This window comes from Arvicanthis niloticus, chromosome 6 (assembly GCF_011762505.2).
Source record: "Arvicanthis niloticus isolate mArvNil1 chromosome 6, mArvNil1.pat.X, whole genome shotgun sequence".
NCBI classification, from domain to species: domain Eukaryota; kingdom Metazoa; phylum Chordata; class Mammalia; order Rodentia; family Muridae; genus Arvicanthis; species Arvicanthis niloticus.
The window spans coordinates 46,034,397-46,053,843 of NC_047663.1; the positions used below are offsets into that span (position 1 = coordinate 46,034,397).

The following is a 19,447-nucleotide window of genomic DNA, read 5'->3' on the forward strand; positions in this document are numbered from 1 at the left end:
CTCTTCCTCAGGTGGAGTGGTTCTGGGCATCAATGCCAAGGGTGAGCGCCTGAAGCACTGGTTTGACTGCCTGAAGAACAAGGACAAGAGGATTGAGCGTTGGCATACACTCACCAATGAGCTCCCAGGGGCTGTACTCAGCGACTGACTGTCCCATCTGCTGCCACCCACCCTTGCCACCCGGCCCACACAGGTCCAACCCTGGGTTTTCTCAGCTGCCACCAAGGGCTGTGGCCCTCACAATGGGCAAGATCCAGGTTGTCTGCTCGGACATAGCCACTGCAGCCCCTACTAGGAGGCTAAGAGGCCAAGAGCACCCAACCTCCCTCAGAGGGACAGGAAAACACAACAGGAAACCTGTTTCAGCTCCCCTGGCACCCAGGAGGGCCAGAGCTGGGAGGAATCCTCAGTCTCAGCTTTGTCCAAAGGAAGGGCTATCTACAGCGAGGACCTATTGGAGGTGAGGGGTGGAGCCCTGCTGCAATCACAGAAATGGGGGATACTCTGGCTGCCTGGAGACAGAGGGAGGACTATGGGCAGACAGAGCCCAGGACTCCAGGACAGTGTAGCCAGCCAGAGCTTCCAACTTGCTAGTGCCTAGCATTGATGGACAAATAAGAGTCCGTGAGCCTCTGGGGCGGGGTTTCCCAGTCTAGCAAGGCATCTGTGTGCACATATTGCTACAAAGGGGTGAGGCACACCAGGACCAGCCAGTTGTCTGCAGGGGCTGTGGGGACTGCTGACTGCTGAAGGGTGGAGGGTAAGGGAGTCATCCTAGGAGAGTCATGGCTCAGCAGTCTTGAAAAGCCGACTGTGGCTTGAAAGCTAGGAGAAAACCATATACAGACCAAAGGAGACCTGAAAGAGGGTACCAGGGGACAGGGAGCCATGAGGGCCTAGGGTTGCACTGGGGCAGCAGTTGGGTTTTTAGGCAGGAGGTGGGCTTGGGGATGTGTACAAGCACTGGGGAAAAGGAATGTTCAAACCCAAGCTCTCCGATTTGATCTTGCTTCCAAGGGGCCTCGATGCACACTGCCCCCCTGCTCTCAGCATAAATATCCAGTCGGCTTCAGGGAAGAGAAAGGGATCTTACTAACATGGAAAGAGGCAAGCATCCCTCCTGCCCACCCAACTCTCCCTTCCTCATCCCCTCAGCTCAAGTTGGTGTTAGGTCTCTCACCGCTACCTGTGGCATCCTGGCCCTATCAGGACGGCTGGTTGCCTTCAGGACTAGCAGTGGAAAATAAGAGAGCCTTGTTTGGGGGAAGGCTGGTGATAGGGGTTCTGCCTCAGGAGCTGAGAGCTCTGGCCTCACTTTCTAGGAAAGGATAGGACACTTGTCAGTCTTGAAGCTCCAACTGCCGTCAGTCTTGAAGCTCCAACTGCCTCCTGCCAACTGGGGCTTCAGGAATACAGGAGAAGCAGGGAACCAAGGAGTTCTACCATCATCTCAGAGCCCCATTAAGACATAGTGGTCCTGCCCTAAGACTGGAACCCTCCTACAACTGAAATAAGGACTCAGCCCCAGGGCATGATTCCAATCCAAATGCTTGCCAGCCTTCCCTAGTTGGCAGGGAAAATGGGTCTCTAGCCCTCCACAGCACTGAGCCACCTGTTGCTAGTAGAGACTGGATTTCCCCCTTGAAAAGGCGTTGCCCCTGTTACTGAATTGGCCTGTGCTTTCTTATTGACTCTTCACCATCCTGTGTGGTGGGAGACGTAGTCAATCCATTTTATAGATGAAATGGTCCCAGAGTTAGTTGATAAACTTCCAGGGCCACCAAGGTGCAAAGGGCTGAAGCAAAACTCCAAGCCCTTTGACTGAGGATGAGGACTCCCAGGTCCTTCCCCCCTGAGTTATTGGAGCTTGGTGAGGTCTGAGAAGTCTTGTTATTGTCCGCCACCTCACCCTCTAGCTGGCTTTGAAATCTTCTGTGCCATTTAGGATTTGCCAAAAGGCCACAGCCAAGCCCTAGAACTCAGCTGCCCCACCCCCAGCCTGAGGTCAAAGGACTTGGGGGACAGGCCTGATGTTTTCCCCATACAGCTAGAAGCGGGAGCAGTGTTTTAGTGCACCTGGTTGAGCTTTGAGTAACTCGGATTTTGCCTTTTGGGGTGCTTCGTTCAGACAGGAGCTTGGAAACCTCTTGAAGATACAGAAACATTTTTTAGACACGAGGTGACTGAGGCTCAGCAAAAGAACGGGGCTCAGGTGGACAAGAAACCTGCGTCCCTCTGTTGCCCCAGGCAGTAAGTGGGCTTGGGTCTCAGTGATGATCCTTGCCAACCGCAGGCACAGGCAGGGTGAGAAGCAGGGCTTCTAGCCACCTCACGTGTAAGGTAAGCCCACTAAAAAGTGATGGAACTTTCCCGGGATCCTGGAACGTTAGTAAATCTCTAGTACATTGCATCTCTGCTAAAGCGAAAAACCCCTTTGAGAGTTGCAAATCAGTTCAGCCTTTCATCCCAAACGAGTATCTTTCTTCTGGCCCATCAGCGTTGCAAAGAGGAAATTTGATACCAAAAACAAAGGTCATTCCAAAGTACTGTCAGTAACCAGGACATCTATCTCTTGATGTCCATCACCCACCTCGCGTCCTGGTCTCCGCCCCGCCCACCGTCACCGTTAGCCAATCCCCGAACGGGCCCGTCTTCCAACCCGGAGGCGGTGACCTCCTGACCTCTAGTGGTAAAAACGAGGAGCTGCACTTCCGTGGCCCGCCCGCCCGCCCGCCGAGCTCGGGCCAAGCATGTCCTGCCCTTCTCCAGCCAAATGAACCTCCCGATGCATGGACTCTGGCTGTCGTCGACACGGACTCGTGCACTGCTTACAGTTTTGCTGCCACGTGACGGCTGTAGAATACATCCTCAAACTGCAGCGCCACGACACAATTTTTGTAATCTTGTCTGACCTTCCCGAAGGTGTCCTTTTTAAGTCTTATTTGTTAACATTTATAACGATATATAACTCAAAGTAAATGAAAACGTCGTACTGAGGTCACACTAGTTTGGAAGACTCCTTGGAAGATCTAGAGGGAACAAGCGAAAGGCAACTGGAGCTTACATGTGGTGTTTATTTTTGTTTTTTGAAATGCACTTGTAAACCAGTCTAGCATCTAACTTGTGGTGGTCCTCCTGCCTTTTACGCCCCACCATTTGAACAGGCTTACATATGGGGAAACAGGGTCAGAAGTTTGAAAATGTGAGGCTGAACAGATGCACCTGCCACGCAAGCCTCGGGATCTTGAGCGTGATCCCTGGAAGCCAAATTTTAAAAGGCAAGACTTTTTCTGGTGTGATCCACACCTTTATAATCCCAGCACTTGGGAGGCCAGCCTGGTCTACATACCCAGTCCCAGGACAGCTAGAGCTACACAAAGAAATCCTGTCTCAACAAACAAAAAAACTCAGGACATGCAGGTGGTGGTGGCCAAGGCCTTTAGTTCTAGCACTCAGGAGGCAGAGGCAGGCAGATCTCTGAGTTTGAGGCCAGCCTGGTCCTAGAGTTAAGTTGTAGGACAGCCAAGGCTATGCAAACCATTTCAACACCACCACCACCAAAATCAGGATGTGATGTGACATTAATAACCCCAGCAATCCAAGGACCATATGGGAAGTGGGGATTGAGGAATTGCCCAGAGCCTTCCTGCCAACTAACCCAGAATAAACAAGAGCATCCCTGCATCGAGTTGAGAACAGTTAACCTGACCTCCACACAACTGAACCAGTTTGCACACTCAGACATCAACCTCCCTCTATTTCCCCTCCCTTATACACACAATAAAATTCTAAAGTAATGGGTTAAAATGCTTGTACACATCACACGAGGCTCAAGCCTGGATCTCTGGGATCAGTGCTGTCCACAAGGCTAGGATTAGTGCTGATGTCAGTTAGGTACCTTGGGAGGATCCTGTGATCTCCACAGAAGACTTGAGTTAGAGGAGGCCAGAAAGGGCACTGGGGATGGAATATTTGACGGCATGTTCCAGGTAGAGGGAACAGACGTGGCTGGCCTCTTGGAACAGGGGCTGGCTTGGTATGGCTGGGGAACCTCAAGGAGCCCAGTGTAGCCAAGTGGGGTGGGAAAGGGATGAGGGCCAAGTACTGACAAAACACCAGTGCACATAAAATATTTCAAATATAACTATATTTTTACTGAACCCAAATGTTCAGGGGATGCTACTACGTCAGGAGCTCACACCTTAGGGGACAGTCAGCCTTTGTAGCCCAGGCAGTGGAGCAACTACCCTTGCAGGGTTCATCACTTTCCCAGCCTTTCCTGCATGCATCTCTAAAAACCTGAAAGGCCCCCCTTGACTTCAGCAGATTTCTCCATGACCGAATTGGGTAAAAGCTGGCCTTCGACTCCTGACCCTTACTTTTAACTTCAAGTTCTAGGCAGGTTGGTTTTTCCTTCTCAAGTTTGCTTGGAAATGCTCATGAGGGGCTGGGTGGGGATTGTTGCAGCTTAGAGCTAAGTTGCTGATCTTACACAAGACCTGACTTCTGTTTAACTAAACGGCAGCTCACAACTGCCTGTAACTTCAGTTCACAGGGATCAGATTCTTCAGCGAGGAATACTTACATAACATGCAGGAAAAACACACATAAAACTTTTAAAACTTTTCTTAAAAACTTGGCAAGGTGTCAAAGTGCAACCTTTAATTCCCAGTGCTTGTGAGGCAGAGGCAGTCAGACCTCCAGGTTTGATGCCAACGGGGGACAGCCAGGGCTATAGAGAAATCCTGTCTCTGGAAAACAAGAGTCATCGTTTATGATTTGCTGGCTACACCTAAGTCCACATTCTGGACAAGCCAACTTGACAGTGCCATCTGTATGGCCAGGTTTGGGGTAAAAGCTCCATGGTAACAGTTGCTGCCCAGGCAGTAAACAAGCTCCAGGTTTTATCCTTGAGAACACACCTGTCCTCCCAGCACCTGGGAAATGGAAGTTGAAAGCCATCCTGGATTGAATTCCCAGGCCAGCCTGAGTAAGAGACCCAAACTCACATCAGAATTAGGTATTACTTCACGCTAAGGATGAACTCGGCATCGGGCTGTCAAAGCTGGATGTCCCAAGGGTTTTGTTGTTTTTAATGCATTGTTTTTGCTTTTTTGAGACCAGGTTTCTGTGTAACTCATTCTGTTGACCTGGCTGACCTTGAACTCAGAGATCCACCTACTTCTATCAGAATATTTGGTTTTCAGTTTTCAAGCTTCACTATTTAAAAACACACACACACACACATTTTTTTTTCCCTGAGTATTTATTCTCTTTTGCTGGTGCTTGTGGAGGCCAGGTGTCAATTCTGCTGGAACTGGAGTTAACAGGCAATGGTGAACGAGCCAATTGGGTCCGGGGAACTGAATTGAGTCCACTGTAGTGTCCAATCTCACTGGACCATTTTTCCAGCCAGCTCTAACTCCACTACCAGGATCAAGCCCAGCAATCAGGTAGACATTAGTGTCTGGTGCAGTAACACTGTGAACACCTGCATTCCGAGTAGCTTTAAAAATGCTCAGTGTCTTATGACTTTGATTTTGGCCTTAAACAAGTATCTGGAAACTAGACATAAAACAATCATCTGAAACCCCTTTATGACACCGAAGACAACTCTTTCCTATCAATTTGATGGAAAAGGAAGTGACAAAAATTATTTTATATGGTGGCGTGTGCTGGAGATAAAACTAGAATCTGGCCATGTGTGTGCCTTTGAGCCTGGCAATTTGGAAAGCTGAAGCAGGATAGCTTTGAGTTAGTTAGCCTATGTGACTGGACCTTGGGTAACAATCATGGTACTCGAGAATAGTGTGGCACTTTTAAAAAAGTCAACTGTACACTGTTTTCTAGTTGAAAACATTTCCGACCCTAGCATTGCAAAAGGAATGTTTGCTGACACAGGATATTTACAAATGCACCATGCTACCCTACCCACACAAACAGCCCAGCAATTGTACTTACTGCAGCACCTTCAGTCACAGCAAGACTTGGATGCGCCTTCTGAGTTCTTCTGTTGAAGGAGACAAAAGTACCCACACACACTACCACATGACCTGCCTCTGAGAGAATTATGCACACGGTGTAGCTGTTTCTGTTAACAGGTGATACTGACAAGGGATTCAGTCAGCTCCTGTTCTTGCTGCTGACTTCTACAGTGAGAAGAGTAATTCTACTTTAGACCAAAGATTATTTCGACACACTGAGCCTTATCTAGTTGCAGAAGTCAAATTTAACACATTAGAAAATGACCCATAGTTACACCTGTGTTAAATGATTGTTGTGCTTTAATGATAAATTTAAACATAAATATTGTGTTGCTAACTGGTTTGAAAGACAGGACAATCTACTGACTTAGTTGTTCAACACCAGATTACAAGCAATCCCCCCCCATACACATCATTGGGAAACAAATGATTTATGGGATAAATTGGGGGATATTTTCACATTCAGACAAACAATACTGTCAAATATGTTTGGACTAGAGATTTTATTTTAGAAGTATAAAGGATGGAGGCATAATATATTTGGCATTTTTAATTTAGGTTTGTTTTATTTAAGTTTAATGTTAATTCCATGCTGTGTTTCAGTAAGAACAATACAGATCTGTATCTGTGGCTCCAGTCAGATATCCAGTAGTACAAATTAGCTTCAAGTTACACATACTGAACAAAAGAGGTTGAGCGAGCGAAGGAGGAGGGGAGGAGGGAGGCCGAGGAGGAAGAAGGCCGAGGAGGAGGGAGGAACAGAGTTGAACACGCATGCAGGCTTCCATACCACCTTCAATGCTAACCTGCTTCAGAGGGGGGAGGAGTCGGCAAGAATGAGCAGCCACGGATTGTTGAACTGTTACCAGCACCATGCTTTTCAGCAACACTTCAGCAGAGTTCCAAACACATTTTACAGCAAAACCATTACAACAAACTCCCCCAAAACACCTCAAGCTAACACCCAATTAAGTTTAAACATTGGTATAAAATTCAATTTAACAATTAAAAAAAAGAAAAAAATGACAGCGCATATGCCTCTATTGTGTGATTAATCTTTCTTAGATGCATCACCTAGAAGTCTAATGGCTTTCAAATGTCATTTCCATTTCTAATGATGATCTTGCCACACGTGGCCGGAGACAATACAGTAATGCTGAAAAAGCCTCTATGCAGTCCTGTTAGTGTCGTAAAGAACCTAAAGCTGGGACCAGTAAAATCCACAGAAATTCACTCTTGCCTTAAGAACTTCTGAAAACTGTTGTTTGTTTGTTTTAAAAAAGGGGAGGGGAGAAAAAAAAAGAAAAAGAAAGAAAAACAACAGGGCAGGAACCTAAATTCTGAGACCAAATGTGAAAGTCAAATTTGGTGGTTCTCAGTGACAATGGGGAACTTCCAAGGGGAGGGCTGGGGTGGGGTGGTCAGAGATGGTTGCTCTTGTTGGCTTTTCTTACGTCTCACTGATTCTCATCTTCCACATCCTGCAGCGCTTCTTTATTCTGCTCCTCACCTGTAAGGAACAAGGCACAGCTACTGTCACATGCTCTAATGGTCACAAAGATACCATTCCAAGCTAAGAGTCCCAAGTTTCGCCTCAACTGTTAGCAAACACAAGCAGGCAAAGGTCTTCTAACCCTCACAGCTGAGGCGCTTAAACCAAGAGCTACCAACCACCTGAAATAATAAACAATAAATAATAACAACCTGAAATAATCAAGTGTTACAGGATGATAAAATTAAAAATTTTAAAGGCTCAAAAATCAAATATCTCTGCTGAACAAGCTCTTCCAGAGTACGTTCAAATAATAGTCTTAAAACGACCCTCGAGCCTTCCTGGGTGTCTTGGGTCAAATACTCTTTCTCAATAACCTCACTTCTTCAAGAACCAACAGTGTTTTACTTTTGACCTTTGGGGTAGATATTTGCCCACAAGCTCAACATCAGCTATCCTTCCAGGGAATGAAGTTCCACAGGAGTTCTATGGTGTTTGAGGAAGATGTGCTACTGTATATGAATATTTCTTTTTATAGTGGCCATATAGGCCAAACAGCAGACTCTTTTCTTCAGAGTGAAACACATGGTCACTGAGGTTATTTCAGAAGGGCATTTGGGCCAACTTTCATTTCTCTTTACTCTCTGAACATGACAATTAACCTGCCTAGTTTCAACTGCACTGCTAACATGCAAGAAGAAGCCAAGCCTATTTACTGGAGGGTCATCTACCTACTTATAAGCATGAATCAAGTCAGCCATAATTAAGGAAACATGCGAAGCTTTTGATTAAAAAAAATGATCAAACAGGTAAAAATTGTATCCTTTTGTATGTTATAATTTTGGAGAATTATTACTTTGAATTTTAAAAACTTCAATTAACCAGAGGGTGGGGGTAATACTGCATGTACTTATTAGCATGCATAAGGCTCTATGTTCAATCCCCAACAATACATGAAAATAGCACACATAACACTCAATTAAGTGCTACTGAACCATTTAACAAACAAGAGAACAGCTTAGATGACAAGCTTCCCATTTACAATACTTACAAGGATAGCATTTATACTGAGTCTGAAGCATTACAACAGTAGTAAGCATCAAGTAAAGTACTCAAGTTTCTTGTGGTGAGAAAGTTTGACACTGATAAGTTACATAAGGCCAAGCCTTTATCACAGCACAAGGGTTCAAGGCCAATATGAACTACATATTAAGATGGTGTCTCAAAATCAAAGTTGCTTAGCGCACATGGAGGGTTTAACTTGTAAGATGGAAAAGACATGCAAAGACAAACGTAACCATCTCCTAGAAAAGAACAGAGGGAGGCCAACCCTCCAGAGCAATGCATCCACTCAGGAGCTTGCATCTGCAGACTCAATGGTAAAAGGAACACACTGGCAAGTGTGCTAACAGACCAAAGGAGCACACACAAGCAACTGGCAAACATGGCAAGAGTCCCAGGCACTCAGACACAAGACATCGAAGTCACACATCATATAAGCCACATCCAACTAGCCAAGGCAGGTAGCGGGCCATGGCTGTCTCTAGACTTAGCACCTGAGGAGGTAACCAACCAGGTGAGTCTGTAGGGACAGGAGCTCATAGGCAAGCATTATTAGTGAGAACCAAACAGTGGAGCTCTCTGCAACACAACAGTGACTTACAACGTAGTTTTAAGGGAAGGAAGAGTTGGGTTTTCCTTTAGGAATCTACAGTCAAGGAGAGAGGGAGGGAGATGAGGTGAGAGCACATTACAGGAAAATAAACCACACAGGACAAAGGGAACATCAGGAGTAAGCTCTGGTCTTTCTACTTGAATAAACTTTAAGAAATAAATAACCTGTCCAATTTTTTCCTTTACTCCCAAGAAACTTTTTGGAGGTACACTGATACATTTATTTTGCCCACTTCAGGAGTAGAAGGCAGAGCATACACATTTCCTCTCTATGAAACCAGCCCTTTCAAGACTTAAGAGAATGGGACTAGACTGAATACCACGAGTAACAGCAGCTGGGTGGTGATGGTGATTCCTTTTATCCCAGCAGAGACAAAAACAGACAAATCTCGGAGTTCAAAGCTAGCTTAGTCTAGAGAGTAAGTTCCAGGATAGCCAGGGCTACACAGAGAAACCTTGTCTTGAAAACCCAAAACCAAAGGGGGGAAAAAAAACATAACCATGGGAAACAGCATGATCAGAGAATCAGAGACTCTCTGTCCTCCACAGACATGCACAATGAATTACAACATTTTTTAAAAAGAATCATCTTCCTGAGCTAGTAAGGTAATCCATCTGTTAAGGGCACTGGCTGTTCCTGCAGATGACATGGGCTCAGTTCTCAGCACCCACGTGATGGCTCACAGCCATCTGTAACAAATTCCAAATGATCTGACACCCTCTTCTGGCCTCTGCAGGCACGAAGAAGACATGTAGTATTCGCATGCATGCACGCAAGCACGCAAAAATGAAAACAAAAAAACTATGTTCCAATGAAGACCAGTCATTAGCATGATCTATAGGAAAAATATACAAGTAGGTAAGCAAAACATATGAGAATTCCCAATTCAAACATTTAATAACACTATTTTTCATGTAAAAGTCTCTTAACTTAAGCTAAATGCTGGAAAGTTGCCAATACCATGATAGCAATATTGTCAGGTTGGGGGGTGGGGGGAGCCAAGGTGGGTGGCACCTAAGAAAAAACAGCACCCTAGGCTGTCTGGCTTCTGGCTTCTGTACTACCACAAATTGCCTCTGCCGCCACTGCCCCCTGCCGCAGAATTTTTAAAGCTTAGAACACAAGGTGTAAAGAACATGAGCTAGGTGTGGCTGGTGCACACCTTTAGTCCCAGCAGTCGGAGGCAAAGGCAGGTGGATCTGAGTTCAAGGCCAGCCTTGTCTACACAAAGAAACTAGGAGCCCTGACCATGAAAAAAGGTAGAAAGAAACACAAAGTTGTCATTAGACTAAAGCATGGGTACACACACACACACACACACACACACACACACACACACACGAAATGTAATTAAGATTAAAACTTGTATAAATTATATTTTATTCTTTTAATGGAGGGGCTTGAGATAAGAGTTTCAGACATAGGTACACTTCTACCCATATCCATGCATGACTATTTTAAAAAAAAAAAAAAAAAAAAAAAGGCCCTGTTGTTGTTTTTCAGACAGGATTTCTCTGTGTAGCCCTGGCTACCCTCAGATGCTCTTCAGACCAAGCCTCAAACTCACAGGTGGCTGCATCTGCCTCTTGAGAGCTGGGATTAAAGGTGTGTGTTAGCAAGCCCAGCCTAAAATAAATGGCATTATAATCCAGTAAGACTTTTAAATTTTCATGTCCCCGAGATCTGAAAGGCACAGTGACCAATACTGCTCACCACGCTCTTGTGTCTTCCCTTTATTCCTTCTAAGACAGAGCTACTAGGCCCCTGTAAGCTATAAAGCACTGTGTAAAATACAGCCAAGGACAGTCATGCTGCAAACTTACTGTTAAAATACAACAAAGTGTAAAGCTAGCAAGAACTGTAGGTCACAGTCATCAGTCCTCCTTACGGCTGACAGGCTGTGTAAGTGCTGTGTGGAAAAGTATGCCATGGCTCTCTTGAGGCTGGCAAAGTAAGACGTTCAGATCACGTATCTCATTACAACATCTGTCATATAATATATAAATACTTGGTGACCTAGTGAGCTTTTAGAAGCTGGCCAAACAAGTTCTCACGTAGGTTATCAAAAATAAAGTAAAAAATTAAACTCAATTTTACCAGAAAGGGCAAATGAATACCATTCATAACCCATGCACATTTCCAAAGACAATATAAAACCTGTCAATCTAACCAGAAACTGTAGGTAGAAGCATAGGCTTCTGTCTGAGTAACACGCTTAACATGATTGCAGTTAATACAAACTCCAGGGGCTGGGCAGTTGTAGTACACATCATTTATCCCAGCACTCCCCAGGAGGATTTCTGTGAATTTGAGTCCACCCTTGTTTACAGAGCAAATTCCAGGATACCCAAGACTACAGAGAGAAACCCTGTCTCAAAAAACAAATATTGAAACACACAAACTTGGGCTAGAGAAATGGCTCAGCAGTTAAGAGCACTGGCTGCTTTTCTAGGGGTCTTGTGTTCAATTTCCAGCCAACCACATGGTGGCTCACAACCATCTGTAATGAGATCAGATGCCCTCTTCTGGTGTATCTGAAGACAGCGACAGTGTATTCACATATATAAAATAAATAAATCTAAAAGAAAAAACCTATAAACTTTGGAGTTGGAGATGGTTCAGCAGTTAAGGAGTGCTTACTATCCTTGTAGAAGACACTGAGTTAGTTATATTCCATATTCCTTTATCCATATGGTGGTGAGCCCACTTCCAGGGGATCTGATACCCTCTTTTGATTCTGCTGAACACTAAGCATGCATGAGATGTTCGTGCATGCATGCTAGCAAAATACTCCTTATTATGAATGAATGGAGGAGATGGCTAAGAACACTAGTTGTTCTTCCAGAGGACCTGGGTTCAATTCCTAGTACACACATGGTAGCTCACACATCTCCAATTCTAGGGAATCTCACCTCTTCTTTCCTCTGAAGGTACCAGGTTCAGGCACAAACATAAATGCAGGCAAGACATCCATACATGTATGTATGTATGTATGTATGTATGTATGTATGTATGTGTGTATGTATGTGTATATGTGTGTGTGTGTGTATATATATATATATATATATATATATATATAAATAAAATAACTGTTTAAAAATAAATCTTATTTTAAAACAGTTATTTTAAAAATAAACTGTTTAAAAATAAATCTTATTTTAAAGTTTGCTTCCAATTCCCGACACTAACTGTATAAAACTACCTCATAAAAGATCAACCCCAGTGAAAATTGATCTTTAGAGAAATACAGTTAAGTGCTAGAACATGTGCTTAGCATGCACAAGGGTGTGACGTCTACCCTACACACACACACACACACACACACACACACACACACACAGAGCTCTACCTTAAAAGCAAATGTGACAAACTTCAACTTTTAATTTAAAATTTAATCTAAAGTTAAAATTTACCCATACATCTCCCAAACAGAAATTACTTCTGCAAAAAATAGTTAACTCTGTAAATGAAAATCCAAGACCAGACAATACCAGAACTCATGAAAATAGATCTAAGGACAGATCATTTTATTCCTCATAGAACCCTAGAGGAAGGAAAACAGTTGCTTTTTAGAGAAAAAGATTTCTACATAGGCACCAGAGTACAGCCAGAGAGATGAAGTATGTACCTGGTATGCACGGGCCTAGGGTTTGAAGACAGACCCCACACACACAGAAAAAAGATGTTTCATTAGTATCAACTAATGCCATATAGTGTTTTATAAACCACCTCTGTCACTCCCTCCCAAGTAAATTTTGGGAATATAAAAGGAAATAATGGGGCCTGGAGAGATAGCTCCATGCTTAAGAATACTGACTGTTCTTCCAAGAACCCAAGTTCAATCCTAAACACCCACATGGAGGCATCTGTAACTCAAGTTCTAGGAGACCCATTGGTGGGTGTGGGTGTGTGTGTGTGTGTGTGTGTGTGTATATATATATATATAAAGAAGTTTGTAAAATAAAAAGGAAATGGTTTTCTGTCATTTTGCCCCTATAGTGACTAAAGCAGTATGAGTACCAAAATGTCATTAAAGGCAAAGCTTTTACATTTTTGAATATTAGCTTAAGATTTTTTCATCATGTATGAAATTGTCAAATAGGCCTTTTATTTTCACTATCAAGGCTAAAATGGCACTCAGACACCATTTCCTATAGAAGAAATAAACTTTAATTACTGCAGTCAGGCTATGAGTCTGAATTATAGACCAAGATTAAGAAACAGCAGAAGAATTTAGAAGAGGCAACCAAAGAGAAGACATCTGGGGCTGCTCACCATCGCCCTGCATGTCTGAGGTCCACAGCGTCAGGTTGTCACGTAGCAGCTGCATGATGAGCGTAGAGTCTTTATAGCTCTCTTCACTCAGCGTGTCCAGTTCTGCAATTGCGTCATCAAAAGCTGCTTTTGCCAACCTGAAATAAATGCATTATTAGTAACAAATTAACAATAAAGATAGCAACAATGGGCGCATCTCTCAGTTATCCCACCAGTCTCACTGATAAAAAGGTAACAGACAATTGCTAAAAGAGAACTGTGAATAAAAATATCTAAGAGTCTATAGTTTTGTTCAGCTTGCGTTTAATATAAAACAAAAAAACTTTAAAAAATGTATTTCTACAATTTTGTATAGCTGTACCTGTCATGGTTGCCCCCCATCTCCATCACATAGATCCTAAGAACCAAATGCTGGCTATGAGGCACCCCTACCTACCTACTCAGCCATCTCAAGAAATGGTACAGTTGTTTGTTAAAACACCTTCCTATATATAAACCAAGGCTGGCCTTGGAATTACAACCCTAGCCAAGAGTGCTAGCACATGACTAACTTCTGCACTCGGGAAGGGAGCACGATCTATCCATGCCAGCTGGGGTGGCACAGTAAGAGTGTATCTCAAAGCAATTATATAAACTGCCTCAGCCTCTCACATGGGACGATTTTTACAGCCCTGTACAACCTCACCCAACTAATGAACTCCTTTAAAAAAAAAAAAAAAAAGTAATTTTTTTATTATGTATGTGTGTCAATGTATATACAAGTGCAGGTGTCTGATGAGGGCTGAGGCATCAGATCCCCTGGAGCTGGAGTCATGAGCAGCTGGGAGCTGCTTAATGTGCTGGGAATAAAACTCAGGCCCTCTGAAAGCACATATTCTTAACACTTAAGCCATCTCTCTAGCCCCAAAGCACTAATTATTAATATGATTTACACAAACTATTACAAATAGGCTAGACTGTAAAGGTCTATATACTCCACCCAATACTGCCATAAAAAATAATCTGTGATAAAGATATTTTCCTGAGTTCCTTAAGATTTAATGAAAGAGAAGATCTAGGATGCACAATACTATAAATCAATACATTTTAATAGAAATTGGGCTATGTGAGCTAATTTACCAATGAGCTATATATAGCCTTAGTCCCATTTGCTACATCTTAAGAAGAAATGGAATCTAACTTAGCAAAGGCAAAGAGGCATCAAGCTAGATGCTATGCATGGAGAAACAATAGTGAAAGATTCAGTCAACACAACAGATTAACAGTTACAGATTCCTCAGTAAAAATTTATAGAAACTGTGTCACTCAGATTAACAGGTACAAGAACTACCTTAACATTGTCCTCTGACACAACAGACACACAGGTTAACACTTTTTATTTTGCATTGTGGGTGGTTATGTGGGTCCTGGAGGTTACTCAGGCTGGCAAGTCTCATACCAAGCATTTTAACCTGCTGAGCTAGCTACTTCCCTGATCCATACATTTAAAAAAAGGAGAAGAAATTAAAAGGTACAAAGTGAGAAAAGTAGCCAATGTCCACTTTTCCACTTCTATCTACCACCTCAACCAGACATGTACCTAAATACACACACATAAACACACACACACATAAACACACACACACACCCCTACCACCTCAACCAGGCATGTACCTAAATACACACACAGAAACAGAAACACAAACACACATACACACACACACACACACACACACACACACACATCTACCACCTCAACCAGGCATGTACCTAAATACACACACATACACACATACCTACCACCTCAACCAGGCATGTACTAAATACACACACATAAACACAAACACACACATACCTACCACCTCAACCAAGCATGTACCTAAATACACAAACATAAACACAAACACACACACACAAAAATTAAGACACACAGACCTTGGATTCAATTTTCTGTAATAAAACAGGGGAACCAGTTCATATATCAATGCACTTTACAAAAGGTGAAAGGAAGCGGGCAACTTCACACTGTAACCAAATCAAGGGCATGCATCCTTCTGCCTCAGTCTCCTGAGGACTGGAATTACAGGCATAAGCCACCACCCCTGGACAGGATAGAAGAGCTATATACTGTTACCAAGAAATTAAAACAGTTTTACTTATGTAAAATGCTAAGAACAAGCAAATTGAGAGATGGTGAAACAGGAGAGGCTGGGTAAGAGTCACAGCTTAACCTTAGACTAGATGGAGTGATGAAAATGTTTTGAAATAGCTAATGCTGATGGTTCTAAAACATGATTTAGAAGCCAGAAACAAGCTGAAATAAAAATGGGAGAAAAGAAGGTTAGAGAGATGGCTCTGTGGTTAAATACATTAGCTGTTCTTCCAGAGGATGTTCTATGTTCAGTTCCCAGCACCCATAAGGGCTCACAACTACTGATACCATGATTTGATTCCTAGGGGCCCATCATAGTAGAAAGAGAATCAATTCCCTCAAGTTGTCCTCTGACCTTCATCTGCCATGCCATGGGCACAGGTGGATGTGGACTCTCTCTCTCGCGCGCGCACACACACATGAGCGCGCAAAAACTTAAGAGTGACATAGTTTCACATACATCAGTAAGACTGAAAACAAAATTGTTCATATTAAATAGAAAATATCTTTTAAAAAGAAAGCCGTTCACTAAGAGTATTAAAAGCATTCCCAGGAAGTTGAAGTGGTAAACATCTATAATCCATTCAGGGCTAGGCTAGGCTAGCTATCTAGTACCAAAACCCTGCCCCAAAGAAAGCAAGCAACCCCAAAAGACTGAATAAACGCTAATAAAATTTAAGTCAAAAGAATCCTGTGATGACCTACAGGAAAACAGAACCTTTGCACTCCACACTGGGAACTTCCGTCCACTACTTACCTGCAGGCACGGTCGGGGGAATTAAGAATTTCATAGTAGAATACAGAAAAGTTGAGAGCAAGACCTAAACGAATGGGGTGCGTTGGAGGAAGTTCTGTCATGGCAATGTCACTAGCAGCTTTGTAAGCCACAAGGCTATTCTCTGCTGCCTCCTTCCTGTCGTTTCCTGTGGCAAACTCAGCCAGATACCTGTGGTAGTCCCCTTTCCTACAATACAATATTTACAAAAAACACAATTAGAGAAATAGTCCTTATACCATGCAATACGTGACGACAAAAAAAAAAAAAAAAAGAAAAACAGTTAACACTTAAAATATAGATTTTTTTAAAGAAACTTTACAAATGACATATATTTTTTAGAAACTCTACAAAATTCAGTCCCCACCAGGTTGGTAATCCTTCTGTTTTACCTCAGAAAATAACTGAAGAAAAAAAAAATTCACCTGACTAGTACACAACTGTCTCTGAAGAAGGGCACACACTCACACATTTGCTGCCATCACTTCAGTGCCAGGAGCCCAGGAGCCCTGAGCACCCACTATTCCTGAGTATTCTCACCCTTATTTCTCTACAGAAAGATTATACTGTGAAATGAGAAACTTTAGCTAAAAAGGAAGCCACAAAAATCAAAAGCCCAGGCAGGGTGTGGTAACATATAGTCTTAGCACTTTGGAAGTTGACAGGATCACTCCACATCTGAGTTGGTCCCAATCTACAGAGTCCCAGGCAATCAAGGCTACACAGACCTCCTCTCAAAATAAAATTGATCCCACTCAGGAAACAGGCAGGCAGGTTTCCTAGTTCTAGGATGGCATGGTCTACCATTAGTGAGTTCCAAGCCAGCCAAGGATAGACAATGGGAGGGGGAAGGGAGGGTGAGCTCCACAATGAAAAGCTGGGTGTTTTGTATTAGGTTCTTTGCCAACAGTCAGTCTTAAATACAACAATTAATTCTTCATTAGCATTGGGTTTTCAGCTAATTAAAACTTTAAGTTCTTATAACCCTCCAAATTCTCAGCTATTTTTAAATAAAAGTTGGAAAAGTTTTTATTATTTAAAAATATATTTAACTATATTTAAAAAGTTATGGTTCTAAGGCCAACTTTAAATCTTACATTTTCCCTTCTAGTAGAGAACCTACATTTTATAATAGAAAACCTTGGACTCGCCAGTGTTAGCTGCTGGAATGAGGTGTTTGTCCAGTACATCCAGAATGTCACAACAGATTAACTTGAGCTCAGTTTCAACCTAGAGAGGGAAAACATCAACAAATTAACTCTGGTAATTCAAAAGTCTTATTATATTCTACCTGAGTCTAATCTGAAGAACCTAGTCTTAAAATAAAGCATGTATGGCTTCAAATTCTTAGACCTAAACCTTAAGTTGACAGAAAACTGCTAAGAGAATGAGAAGCTTCTTCTTCCTTAAAACATGCACAAACCACCACAGTTCACCTAAAGAATCACCAGTAAGTAATATACAAACTTGGACTCTTAAGTGCTAGGCACTTACATGAATTCCCATTATAAGGTACCAACTGTGATGGCTACTCTTGGTTGTCTGTTTGACTATACTTGGAAGTTAATAAATCTCAAGCAGGCAACTTGAGGTGGGGAAACCCATTCCAAATGTAAAGTTAGAAGATTCACCTCAAAGTGGGCCACACCTTCTGGTGACAGCTTATTTAAAAGACAAGGATGAAGGAAGATGGTGCTTTCTCTGCCCTCACTCTCTCTGGCCACGTCCATCTATTCTGAACCATTCCTTCCTGGTGTTAGAACCTACACTCTGATGCCTCGATGTAAACTGAAGACTAGCAGGCCTCTACACCTCCCAGAGACTCCAGCACTAGACTGGGACTGCTGAAACATCTAGTCTCAAAACAACTACTAGATCCTTGGCCATTCTGTCAGGAGACAAATATCATTGGACTACTTGGGCCACAGCCTATAAGCTGCCCTAATAAATCGTGTGTGTCTGTGTGTGTGTTTTCGTTCATGTTCATTTATGTTAAAGATTGAACATTTGCCCAAAGGCTATCAACTTACAAAAAACTTTAAAAAACCAGGAAAGTGAATGGATCAATTCCCAGCACCACAACAAATATGTAAGGAGAAGGTGACAGGATTTGAACCAAATCAGTTCTAAGACAAAACAACCAAAACTCAAATCCACTTTGTCTTCAGTACCAGTATGTTCCAATAATCACTCTGCTATAGCAAAAGAATCTGTAGGCCAAATTAAACACTGACATGTGCCTCTGTTGGTTTGAATTGTCTAAAGCACATGGCATCCCTGAACACATGTTGGGGTTTGACTTAAGGTTATCTTAGTATATAATGAATCTATGACACAGCCATGGGAATATCTGATACTGCTATTTCTCAAGAAGGGAATTTGGAATGCCAATAGATCTGAGAAGGAACACAGGGAACACCTATGACCTTCCCCAATCTCTACAAAAGAAATCAGGGTAAATCACATTCCCATACCTCACACTTTTTCTGAAGACATTATTGTGCCTTATAACCTTTCTATAACATGCTGGCCTATACAGCTGAGCCATAAGCTCCTACCTGATATAATAAAAAATGCAATAAATAAATAAATAAATAAATAAATAAATATAATTTTAAAAACAAATAAGCCTTGTACAAATTGCACTGGAGTGCCAAGCTGCCCAGAGGCTCCTGGTTCCCAGCTTACACTTCTTCCAGCGTTAGTCAGGAGAGGTGGTTTGGCTAACTTCTCACAATCATCTTCATGGTGGCTCTCCACTTTCAATGAATTCACACTTTAAAAGAATTCTCCCGTTTTTCTTCTATAATTTTGTCTTTAACCCAGCAAGACTGCCTGCACCTCTCTTGTGAATTCTCAACAAAGACCAAGTCACTGTTAAAATCTCTTAGATCCTTACTAGCTACAATCACTCCAAAGCTCTCCTGAAACCTCATATTCGGCTTGGACATCACTGTACCTCCATGCCCTTCTCCCTCATTCACAAAGTAACTACAGTTCATCTCTCCAGGTACCTGACACATCACTATGGTGTAAAGAAACAACTAATCTAATCTTCCTCACCTGCCATGTTTCAACAGCCCTAACTTTCTACCCTATTCTAGGCAATCCATCC

At 42.7% G+C, this 19,447-nt stretch overlaps 2 protein-coding genes across 4 annotated transcripts in view; one reads left to right on the forward strand and one right to left on the reverse strand.

The window, feature by feature from the left end:
- Positions 1–7,251, forward strand: part of Doc2b (double C2 domain beta) — a 32,667-nt gene extending 25,416 nt beyond the window's left edge. For both annotated transcript variants that reach the window (XM_076936287.1, XM_034505837.2), the window contains one exon: positions 12–7,251. In XM_076936287.1, the coding sequence (XP_076792402.1) occupies positions 12–148 (137 nt within the window). In that variant the 3' untranslated portion in view covers positions 149–7,251. The remainder of the gene's footprint in view (positions 1–11) is intronic.
- The window catches only part of Ywhae (tyrosine 3-monooxygenase/tryptophan 5-monooxygenase activation protein epsilon), a 38,520-nt gene continuing 25,541 nt past the window's right edge, over positions 6,469–19,447 (reverse strand). The window contains exons 3-7 of one of the 2 annotated variants that reach the window (XM_076936295.1): positions 17,456–17,562; positions 16,315–16,521; positions 13,427–13,563; positions 9,140–9,184; positions 6,522–7,494 (exon numbers count right to left, since the gene is read on the reverse strand). In XM_076936295.1, the coding sequence (XP_076792410.1) occupies positions 9,177–9,184; positions 13,427–13,563; positions 16,315–16,521; positions 17,456–17,562 (459 nt within the window). In that variant the 3' untranslated portion in view covers positions 6,522–7,494; positions 9,140–9,176. Of the gene's footprint in view, positions 7,495–9,139; positions 9,185–13,426; positions 13,564–16,314; positions 16,522–17,455; positions 17,563–19,447 lie in introns of both variants that reach the window. The other variant, XM_034505781.2, reaches the window with a different exon arrangement.